Raw genomic sequence first — 10,313 nt, forward strand, 5'->3', positions numbered from 1 at the left:
AAGGCTCTTTCCCTCCTCCTCAGCCTTGGCACGGCCCTGACAGAGGTGGGAAATACGGCTCTGTCATGTAGTTGAAACGAATTACTCAAATTTCTGTATTAATTTGCCGAGTAAGGAATCTATTTGTCAAAAAAACATTTCCCGAGTCCTTTTTATTTTTGGTGTGTGTCTGTATTGTTACAGGCGGACTTGCTGACCGGTATTTTGAAATAAATGACCAAAATCAGTGAAACTTGCGTGATGACCGTGTGTTATTTTGACAAATAAAAACAGGCAGGATTTGAAAATATGGTGCGCAGAATTGTTAATGGGTTGGCGCAGAATTCCTCCAGGAGGTGCGATCGAACGGCTCTGGTTATCCCTTGGCTGGAGTCCTGCGTCCAAGTTTGGTCACCCCGTGAAGAAAGCGGCAGGGCCCCGGAGGCAAGTGGCAGGAGCCATGCCTGAAGGAACCGGGTGCGTTAAGTTCGGAGAAGAGAAGGCTCGAAATGCTGCCATCAAAATGCCAGGGAACTGTTGTTCTTGCTGCCCCGGAGAGCAGGGCAAGAGGTGATGGCTTCACACTCGGGCAGAAAAGAGAGATTCAGAGGAAAAATGTCCTAAGGGGCTAAGAAAAGTCGGGCGACGGGGGGCAGCTCCGTCAGCGGAAGGTGGCCAACAGGAGGCTGGATAGACACCTGTCTGGGATGGACAGGGGCTTAGAGCAGCTGACCCTTGCGGGCCCTTCTTGCCATATGGGTCTACGATAACCAGGCTGTCCCACCCCAGAGGGGCCGCAATCCTGGCTAACCAGCCTCCACGGCCAAGGCGCGGCCTAGTGGTACAGACATGGTGGGTGAAGCCTGGGGCTCTGTCCCAGTTCGGGGTGGGGGGAGGGAAGGAGCCCAGATGCCTGGGTTTGGTTGGGAGGAGTGTCAGGCACAGTTGAGGGGGTCGGGGAGAGCGAGTGTCCGGCTAGCTGTAGGGCTGACTTTCCATCCGCTCCTCCCAGTCCCGCAGGGCCCCCAGCAGCCCGGCCTCCCCCAGCGAGTCCGAGATGCGCAGGTCCAGCTCCTCGCCCCGCAGCGACGATGCCCCCCCAGCCTGGCTCAGCTCGTGCAGGGTCCGCAGGACCGTGGGCACCACCTGGGGGGAGGGGAGAGGATTGGCGTTTCAGGGATTCCCAGTCCCCCTTCCCCCCCCCCCGCACCGATTCTCAGGGCCAAGCGGCTGGAGCAAGCCCAGACCCATCTAAACCTGGCCAGTGCCAGGCCCTCCCACCCTATAGGAACCTGCAGCTGGACTCAGGTGCCCCGGCCCCCACATGGGTAGCGGCTGAGCTGGAGCTCCTGGTCTCTCTCGCTCTGGGGCAGGATTTCTGCCCCTTTCATCCACCTCCCCTGGACCAAGCTCCCTCTCACCCGGGGACCCCAGGGCCAAACACCTTCTGCCACTCTTTATGTTGGGGGGGGGGGAAGGACAGGAGGGAACCCCCCCTGAGGGAGGGAGGGAGCCCAACACTGGGGGAGGGGGCTGGATTCCTACCTGCACCATGATGAGTTTCTTTTTCCAGGAGCGCCCCACGTCCGGCCAGGCCTCCCCCAAACAGAGCCACAGTTCATAGGTGGGGGAGCTGCCCTGCCCCTCTATGAAGCAGATCAGTTCTGGGGACGAAAGGGGGCACATCAGCCAGATGGGAGGCAGGGGTTCCCCCAGGGCTCCCCCAAGCATGCCCCCCACCACACCCTGTGGGGGACTCCCTCTCCCCCGTACCTCTGACAAAGTGCGACATGTCGTACAGGAGGGTGTACCCCTCCTTGGACAGCTCCCCGCCTTCGGCCCCTGGCTCGGGGGTCTCTGTGCGCCCCCAGTAGGCGTGGAGGCGCCCCAGACGGGTGGCGCAGAGGGCTGGCCCCTGCACCCGCACCAGTACCCCGGCCGCCAGCCCCTGCAGCAGCCGGGCCGTGTAAGAGGCCTGCACCCGGTCCAGCAGCGCCCCTGGCCCGGGCAGCTCCACGTCCACCAGCTCGGGGCAGGGGCTGGGCCCGGGGCTGGTGGACACCAGCCGGAAGCCCTGTGGGTTGGGGACCAGCGTCTGCAGCACGAGGTGCCCCCGGTAATAGACCCGCACCTCGAAATCCGTCACTGCGGGGAGAGAGGGAGAGTGAGGGGGGAGATGACATCTCCCCAGTAACAGCCTGAGCCCCCAGAAGCCCCCCAATACCCTGGTAATCCCCCAGAAACTGCCAGAGCCCCCCATAATATCCCAGTAACAGCCAGAGCCCCCAGAAGCTCCCCATAATCCCCCAGAAACAACCAGAGCCCCCCCAGCACTCTCTATAGCCCCCTGACCCAGAGCCACCCCCATTGCCCTAGAGATGAGGGTGCTCTGGTGCCACACAGGGCGGGGGGGTCCTGACCATCTGCCACCCCCAGGTGTGCAGCGACTCGGGTTGCAGCCCCAGCAGTGGCCAGCAGAGGGCGCCAGGACACTCACTCAGCACGTTGGAGCCCAGCAGCTGCTCCAGGGAGCTGGGGGCCGGCGGCCCCAGGGGAGGGAAATCGCCGAAGCCCGGCGAGAGAGCGACCCCTAGGGGAGAGAAAGGGGCACAAGTGAGGGACAGAGCCTGGGGCACCGCCGGAGGGGGGGAGCGCAGCTGGGGATTTACCTACCTGTGGCTGCGTCACTGACGTACGGGGCACCTGGCGCTAGGGCAGAGCATGGAGCATCTGGAACAGAAAGTCAAATAGTTAAGCGGGGGTGAGGGGGCTGGGAGCCTGGACTCCTGGGTTCTCTCCCTGGCTCTGGGAGGGGAGTGGGGACTAGTGATTAAAATCTGGGGGGGAGGCCGGACTCCTGGGTTCTCTCCGCATCTCAGGCAGGGCTCAGGAGTTCCAATAAATCTGGAGGAGGACAAAGGGGGTGGCGGGTTGGGAGTGAGGGGCACCAGCAGGGCTGGGGGGCCAGGGCCGGGCTAGCAGGGGGCTGCGGGTCGCGAGTGAGGGGCACTGGCACTGCAGGGCGCTGTCCGGGCTGTGCAAGGGCCGGACCCTGCAGGGGAGAAGCCTGAGGAGGGGACAAAGAGAATGGCGCCGATGGGCCCCGGGCATCTCCCTGGGTGGTCTGGGCACAGATACGGGCAATCGCGGGGGGTCACTGCGGTGCCAGGTGCCGGCCTGGCCCAGCTGTGCTGAGACTGACCCTGGCCTCCCGGCACCGCTTCGGGGCTCCACCTTCTCCACTGGCCCCGAACCCTGGGGGGGCTGAAGAACGTGCCACTCGACGAGGGGTTGGGGTGAAGAGACCGGCCCAGGGCCTGGCGGCCAAGTTGGGGGCTGGTGCAGCTTCACCCAAATGACAGGGCCAATGCTGGTGGGGGCTGGGAGTCAGGACTCCTGGGTTCTCTCTCCAGCTCTGGGAGGGGAGAGGAGGGGAGCCAGGACTCCTAGGTTCCATGCAGAGCCTGGCATGGCCAGACCGAGAGCTGGGACTGGCTCCAGGGGTGCCCATTGCCCCAGCCTCCAGCCCTGCCCCATCCCCCGGGGCACTCACCCTCCTCGGGGCTGGAGAGGGCCAGTGTGTTCAGAATGGCATCCAGCTCATCGTCCTGGGGGGGTGCAGAATTGGGGGTGTCACTAAGGGGAAGGGCCCCCCAGCACCCCTTGATACCTGGCCAGAGCAGCCCAAACCCCTGCCTTGACCCAGGCTGCCCCGGCCCCCCTGTCCCGGAGGCACTGACCTGGCTGCAGGAGAAGCTGCCCCCTGACCTGTCCAGGAGCTGGCTGCTCATGTCAGCTTCAGTACCCCCCACAGCAGCACTGGGGGCCTCATCTGCACCTGGTGGGGGAGAACAGAGCCACAGGCCCTCCTGAGCCACACATGGGAATCCCCTTGATATGGGTACAGCCCCACCAGTGCCCCTCACTCCCGACCTGCAGCCCCCTGCTCACCCAGCCCTAGGCTCCCCCCAGCCCGGCCGGTGCCCCTCACTCCCAACCTGCAGCCCCCTGCTCACCCAGCCCTGGGCTCCCCCCAGCCCGACCGGTGCCCCGACTCCCGAACCACAGCCCCCTGCTAGCCCGGCCCTGGGCTCCCCCATCTAACCCCTCACCTGCCCGGGCCCCATTGGGCAGGATCTCATAGATCTTGTGAGGGTCGACGGAGTCTGAGCTGTGATCCTGAAGCACCTGGATTCCTGGCTTCCGATTCAGGGCGGAGCGGAAGTTGCGTTTCCAGATGGAGGGCATGGGAGCATCGTGGCCTGGCCGGTAGTTGCCACTATCAATGGCCCAGTCCTGGGGGCGGGAAGCAGACAGAGGTACCTGGGAGTTGAGGTAATCTCCCTCCCTAGAGGCAGCTGTGGGGTGGGGGATAATGGGGGTCCCCACAGATCTCACTTCACCACCACCCCCGCCACCAAGGAGGGCAAGAGGGCTGCGAAGTGACTGGTACCCCAGCCCTCCAGTGCCCCTCACTCCCGACCCGCAGTCCCTGGCTAGCCCAGCCCCTGGGCTCTCCCTCCAGCCCTGCTGGTGCCCCTCGCTCCCAACCCACAGACCCCACCAGCCAAGCTCCCTACAGGGGAGCTGTTCAGAGGGAGAGGGATGGGTACTGGCATGGGGGTTGGGGAGAGGGACAGGATGGGACTGCAGGGCACCTGCTAAAAGGGGAGGCTTTTCAAAGCAAATCAGCCTGGGGAACTCCCTGCTACTGAACCTCAGAAATCCGGTATCGGGTGTAAACCCAGCCGCTTGGGGGAGTCAGGAGCGGTACAGAACTGCCCATTGCGGGTTTCCCCTCCCGCACCGTCACTGGCAAAGATGGGAGACTTGGGTAGATGGGTCACCATGGACTGGGGTGTGGGGGGGAGGAATCACCCTGCCACCCTCCCCCCCATATCTGTGGGTGCAGGGGGAGATCCCCAGCTTGGGCAGGGGGTTACCCGGAATAGCTGGAAGTCCTCGGAGGAGGTGTCCTGTCGCAGCCCATGTTTCCAGGGCACCCGGAACTGGGTGCGCCCCTGGTCCAGCCAGCTCACCCCGGGGTAGCACCTGTCGTCCAGCTTCTTCCGCAGCCATGGCACAATCAGTGGTTTCGGGGTGCCCATCGCCGGGGTGGTGCCGCCTAGGGGAGAGGGGTGGTGGATGGGGGGCAGGGCCTGTCCCCTCTAGATGGGACTGGCTCCCTCCCAGGGCAGGGAATGGGGGCCTCTGCGGGGGGCCAGCTCCCACCCAGGGCAGGGGCTGAGTTGGGGGGCAGGGAATGGGGGCGGGGCCTGTCCCCTCTGCAGGGGGCCAGCTCCCACCCAGGGCAGGGGCTGAGTTGGGGGGTAGGGAACGGGGGCGGAGCCTGTCCCCTCTGGGGGGGCTGGGTTAGGGGGCAGGGAATGGGGTCCGTCCCCTCTGGGGGGGCTGGCTTGGGGGCAGGCAATGCCCCCTCCCGTACCTGCCTGGCACCCTCCGCAAGAGGAAGCGGCTCAGAGAAATGGAACCCGCCCCCCCAGGTCACATGACTCCCCCGCCCCAGCAGGTCACGTGATCCCCAAACTTTGTTACAATTTGTGTCTGTGCCGGCTCCTTCCCCCGGGGCCGGGGACTGTGGGGGGCGCAGGCCCCCCCACCGTCCCGTCCCGCGATTCCTTGGGGTCCCCCCCTTCCCCCCAGCTGACTGGGGCGGCTGGGAGTTCAGACCATGAGATCTGGGGCGGGGAGGGGGCAGCAGCACCGACGGCCTCAACGCCCCCCCCCAGAAGCCATCCAGGAGATGCAGCTGCCTCTGGGGTGGGGGACGGGGGGCTGGCCGTACAGGGACTCCTCTGGGGTGGGGCACAGGGGAGCTGGTTATATAGGGTCCCCTCGCCCGGTTCCGAGATGCGCCCGGCTCTGGGGTGGGGCAGGTCGTAGCTGGAGTGATGCGAACCAGGCAGCGTGTGCCGGGCTGCGAGGGAGGGTCTTGCCCTGCGCCCCCAGCAGCCGTGCACAATGGTGCGCTGCCCGTGTGCCCAGGAGCGGGCGTCGCACGGGGGCTGCACGCACTATTCGCGGACAGGCCTCTGGCAGGGGAGAGAGGGCGCAGGTTGCAGACGGGGTCAGGGCTGCATGGGCCTGGGGGCCTGGGGTCTGTGCCGGGGGTCACACGCGTGTCCAGCGGCGTCTGCTTCGCCCAGTGCTGGCTGCTCCTCGACGCCCCCTGGGACCTCCCCCCCCGAGTCGCGTCCCGGGCTCGGGGCAGGACGGACACATGGACGTGGACGCGCGAGTCTCTCGGCACCCACCAGCTCCCCACGGCCCAGCCTCCGACTGCCCTGCCCAGACCCCACAGGCCGGCGCCCCACTGCCCAGCCTGGTGCCCCATGGCGCTGTGCCCCACAGCCCAGCCTGGTGTCCCATGGCACTGTACCCCACAGCCCAGCCTGCCCCCCCAATCCGGCCCCCCCACTACCTGGCCCCTGACAGCCCAGCCCCCCCCACAGCCCAGCCTGGTGTCCCATGGCACTGTGCCCCACAGCCCAGCCTGCCCCCCCAATCCGGCCCCCCCACTGCCTGACCCCTGACAGCCCAGCCCCCCCCACAGCCCAGCCTAGTGCCCCATGGCGGTGTGCCCCACTGTCCAGCGGCAACCTCTGAGTCAGCTGCACCAGTCTGCGGGGAGTGAGGGGCCGGGGTTACCCTGGGACCCTCCCCCCTGCTCTAACCACTAGACGTGCTCCCCTTCCCGAGCCAGGACTCCTGGGTTCTCTACCCAGCAGTGCTCCTCCCATGGGGTCCAAGGAGCCCCCAGCCCAGCCCGTGGAAAGGGGCGGAGCTTATCGGTTTCTATATATGCAAATAACCAACGCCCCGCCCCTCCTGTTATTTGCATCTCGCGCGGCTGCCGCGTCCTGCGCCCAATGGACCCATTCCGTGGGGCGTGGCTTATGGAGCCCCGCCCCCCGCATCTAAGCTCCGCCCTCCCGCATGGGGTGGCGCATGGTCAGTGCCTTTGCTCGTCAGAAAGTTTGTGAAGTTTGGGGCTGGGCCCTACAGGGGCCCCGCCCTGCCGGAAAGTTGAGAGGGGCGGGGCGGAGCGGAGCGGAGATAGGGGGCGGGGAAGTGGGGGGGGGTTGAGTAACACGTTCTACTCCCCCCCCCCCGCCCGCCCGCCTCCTCCTCGGCCCCGGGGCAGCTGCGATCCCGGGTGGCCTCGAACTTGGCTCTGCGAATCGCAGCTGGAGCCCGGCGCGTCACGCCCCCGCCCCCGCCCCCGCGGCTGGGCGGGGAGTCGCCCGGCTTGTGCACAGGTTGTGTCGGGGGGCGCTGGAGAGAGATTCCCCCACCTCGTCCCGTGTCTGACCCACCCCCCCGTGGCAGGGCCATGGCGGGGTCCCCCCAGCAGCGCCGCCGGCTGCAGGAGGAGACCCGGCTGGTGCTGGAGGCCTTCCTGCAGGGGGCGCTGGGCCAGCGGCCCCCCCTGGGGCACGTGGGGGGCAGCTACCATGACCCCCACTGCTACGCACACAGGTAAGGGGGGGCGGGGCTCACCCCCCTCCAGGGCGCAAGCTGGGAAGGGGGGGGCCGTTGGAGTGGGAGGGGGGCAGAGCTCGTGGAGTTCCTCCTCCAGGAGGGGTGGGGGGAGGGAATGTGCAGGTTTGGGGGGGCGGGGTGTTAGCTGGGGAAAGGGGCATGCCGGCGAGAGGAGGGTTGCCCATGGGTGCCCAGGGACAGAGGTAACTGGGGGCCGGGGGGGGATAGGGGAGGGGGTATGCAGAGATGGGTTGGTGGAGGGGGCGGGGTGGGAAGGCAGGATATGCAGGTGGGGGGGTTAGAGAGTTTCCAGGGAGGAGGGGGGATATGTGGGGGGTGAGGGAATGAGGAGATGGGTTGCTCGAGGGAGGGGGATATGCACGGGTGGGGGGCTAGGGGGATATATAGTCTTGGGGGGAGGATGGACATGGAGGGCTGGGGGGGCGGGAGATGCAGCAATAGGGGGAGGGGGGACATGCAGGGCTGGGGGGGATGGGAGATGCATTCTGGAGAAGAGCTCCCTGCCCCCCGACTCTCCCCGCAGGTGCCCCGCGGAGCCGGGGGGGGCCTGGATCCCCCTGCACGAGGAGATCAGCCGGGCGGAGGAACACAAACATGGCTTCAAGACCAGCATAAAGCGGCTGCTGCAGCGACGGACCAGCCCCTGCCAGGACTCCCCCGGCCCCCTGCCCCCCGGGGCAGAGCCCCGCGAAGGACAGAAGGAGCGGGGGGAGGAGCGCCCCAAGCACGGCCGGGGGTTCCCCTTCAAGGCCATGCTGTGGAGGAAGGGCCCCCCTCGGGAGGAGACAGAACCCCTGCCTCCCCCCTCCTCACCCCCCAACTCCCTGCCGATCACCCCCTGCTACTGCACAGACACCCTGACCTCACAGCCAGACCCCCTGCCTCTGGGTAAGAGACCCCCCCCACTACCAGGAGAGAACCCAGGAGTCCGGGTTCCCAGCCCCTCCCCACTGCTCTAACCACTAGACCCGCCCTCCCCTCCCAGTGCCAGGGAGAGAAACCAGGAGTCCTGGCTCCCAGCCACCAGCCCCGTTACCCCCGGTCTAACCACTCCCCCGACTCCGCTCCCATTGCTGGGGATAGAACCCAGGTATCTGGGCTCCCCCCCTCCCCTGCTCTGACCCCAGCTTTTTCCCCAGGCCTGGCGGCCGAGGACCCCGAGTTCTACACCCGCCTGGCCCAGAAGCTGGACCGGCTGGTGAAGCTCCAGCACAGCCGGCCTGGCAGCCCCAGTGGGGTCCAGTCCCCTGGGGTCGTGGCCGGGCCTCTCAGCTCGGAGCCGGGCCCCAGGCCCCCAGGTAAGCAGGGGCCTTGGCTCTTCCCCCCACCCCCCAGTTGGCGCCCCCTGGGGGCAGCTCTGGGTCACAGGCCTGTCTCTCCCCCCCCAGCCCCGCCGGAGCTGGCCAGCGAGACGCACAAGGAGCAGGTGATCCAGAGACTGGTGGCTCTGCTGGAGGAGCAAGCCGGGGTTATCAATGAAGAGGTACCAACCAGCTGCCCCTCACTCCTGACCCGCAGCCCCCTGCCAGCCCAGCCCTGATCACCCCCCTGGGCCATGCCGGTGCCCCTCACTCTTGACCCACAGCCCCCTGCCAGCCCAGCGCTGTCTGTCCCCCACAGATCGAGGCTGACCCACTGCTCCGCAGTTCCCTCTCCCGCCTGTCGTACCGCAGCTTCTCCCGGCTGGCCGAGGCGTACACGGCGCGGGCCGACCCGGACAGCCCCAGCCCCCAGCTCACCCGGCTGGCCCTGACCATGGAGCTGACGCGGAAGGTGGCCGGAATCAACAGCCACACGGTGCAGACCCTGATGGGCTACAGCCTGCAGTACATGGACATGTTCGTGCCCTGGCTACAGCAGCAGGGCGGCTGGGTAAGGGGGGGCCTGGAGGGTAGGGGGGCGGGGGTCAGAGTATGCCAGGGGGCTGGGTACAGCGTGGGCTGGGGGGAAGCTGTGCACGTGGGGGAGGTACAGAAGATCTGGGGGGGTGGGAAACTTTGTACATGGTGTGGTGGAGCTAGGGGATGGCTGTGGGGGGGCCCCGAGCAGGGAGTGGGGTGCTGGCTGGGGCTTGGAGGCAGGCTGGGGTTGACCCCCTGGCTCATAGTCTGTGGGGCAGGGGCTGCATGAGCCGGAGGTATTTTTTTTGGGGGGGGGGGAAATCTGGGATAACCCCCCCCATCTCAGGGGCTAATCTCTCTCTCCCAACCCCTGGCAGGAGAGCATCGCAGGACAGGAGGAGATCTTCGACGTCCTGGACTAGCAGCCCCTGGCCGCGGGGGACTTGGGGGGGAGTCACAACGCCAGCCCCTACCCCTGTCCTCCCCAGAATCCGCCTTGTGGGAAGGGTTCAGAACACAGCCATGTTAGGGGGAAGGGGGCTTTGGGGAGCGGGTACCTGTCTAGGGGAAGGGCAGAAACTAAGCCAGCCCTCCCCAAATTGTCGGGGGGGGGGTGTCACTGGAATAATCCACCCCACAAAATCTCTGGGCCTGCCCAAGTTGGGGGCCCCAGCAGAGAGCGATCCCCCCCACTTTTGTTTTGTTGGAGGTGAGTGGTTTTTTTTATAAAAGATTTTCAATATATTTTACTATTAAAGCTCCTGGCGTGTTTGTGTCTCTCCTGCCCCTCCCACCCCACCTCCTGTGTGACCAGACTGAGGGGGCCCTGCACTGCATCTAGTGGGAGGGGTGGTCCCCTCTGGGGTGTGGTGCCAAGATGTGGGGGAGGGGGCAGGAAGATGGGACTGCAGTGATGGAAGAAGGGAGTTGCAGTGGGTGAGGTGAGGTTTGCAGGGGTGGGTTAGGGGC

At 66.4% G+C, this 10,313-nt stretch overlaps 2 protein-coding genes across 3 annotated transcripts; one reads left to right on the forward strand and one right to left on the reverse strand.

Moving 5' to 3' along the window:
- Window positions 1-235: 235 nt before the first annotated feature.
- IRF3 (interferon regulatory factor 3) lies at window positions 236-5,493 on the reverse strand. 2 transcript variants are annotated; one of them, XM_038381795.2, is made up of 10 exons: window positions 5,426-5,493; window positions 5,019-5,104; window positions 4,092-4,275; window positions 3,720-3,817; window positions 3,533-3,587; window positions 2,653-2,709; window positions 2,477-2,569; window positions 1,753-2,124; window positions 1,525-1,643; window positions 236-1,125 (listed from the first exon to the last, which is right to left on the reverse strand). In XM_038381795.2, the coding sequence occupies exons 2-10, from the start codon at window positions 5,085-5,087 to the stop codon at window positions 955-957; spliced, it is 1,218 nt and encodes a 405-aa protein (XP_038237723.1). In that variant the 5' UTR covers window positions 5,088-5,104; window positions 5,426-5,493; the 3' UTR covers window positions 236-954. The 2 variants fall into 2 exon arrangements, with proteins under 2 accessions (XP_038237723.1, XP_038237719.1); XM_038381791.2 differs by having other exon boundaries at window positions 4,923-5,104.
- A 1,565-nt stretch (window positions 5,494-7,058) lies between these two features.
- Window positions 7,059-10,105, forward strand: BCL2L12 (BCL2 like 12). Its single transcript, XM_038381976.2, has 6 exons — window positions 7,059-7,479; window positions 8,027-8,391; window positions 8,643-8,801; window positions 8,892-8,986; window positions 9,124-9,375; window positions 9,722-10,105. Exons 1-6 carry the CDS (start codon window positions 7,334-7,336, stop codon window positions 9,764-9,766), a joined length of 1,062 nt encoding a protein of 353 aa, XP_038237904.1. The 5' UTR covers window positions 7,059-7,333; the 3' UTR covers window positions 9,767-10,105.
- Window positions 10,106-10,313: the final 208 nt, after the last annotated feature.

This window comes from Dermochelys coriacea, chromosome 23 (assembly GCF_009764565.3).
Source record: "Dermochelys coriacea isolate rDerCor1 chromosome 23, rDerCor1.pri.v4, whole genome shotgun sequence".
NCBI classification, from domain to species: Eukaryota; Metazoa; Chordata; order Testudines; family Dermochelyidae; genus Dermochelys; species Dermochelys coriacea.

Excerpts from the sequence above, each read along its gene's own strand:
- IRF3 (XM_038381791.2), bottom strand. The coding sequence starts at position 5,087 with ATGGGCACCCCGAAACCACTGATTGTGCCATGGCTGCGGAAGAAGCTG. Across the intron at positions 3,588-3,719 it reads GCAGCTTCTCCTGCAGCCAG|GACGATGAGCTGGATGCCAT; the intron begins GTCAGTGCCTCC and ends GCACCCCCCCAG. Across the intron at positions 2,125-2,476 it reads GCTGGGCTCCAACGTGCTGA|TGACGGATTTCGAGGTGCGG; the intron begins GTGAGTGTCCTG and ends CTCTCCCCGCAG.
- BCL2L12 (XM_038381976.2), top strand. The coding sequence starts at position 7,334 with ATGGCGGGGTCCCCCCAGCAGCGCCGCCGGCTGCAGGAGGAGACCCGG. Across the intron at positions 8,392-8,642 it reads GCCAGACCCCCTGCCTCTGG|GCCTGGCGGCCGAGGACCCC; the intron begins GTAAGAGACCCC and ends CTTTTTCCCCAG. Across the intron at positions 9,376-9,721 it reads TACAGCAGCAGGGCGGCTGG|GAGAGCATCGCAGGACAGGA; the intron begins GTAAGGGGGGGC and ends AACCCCTGGCAG.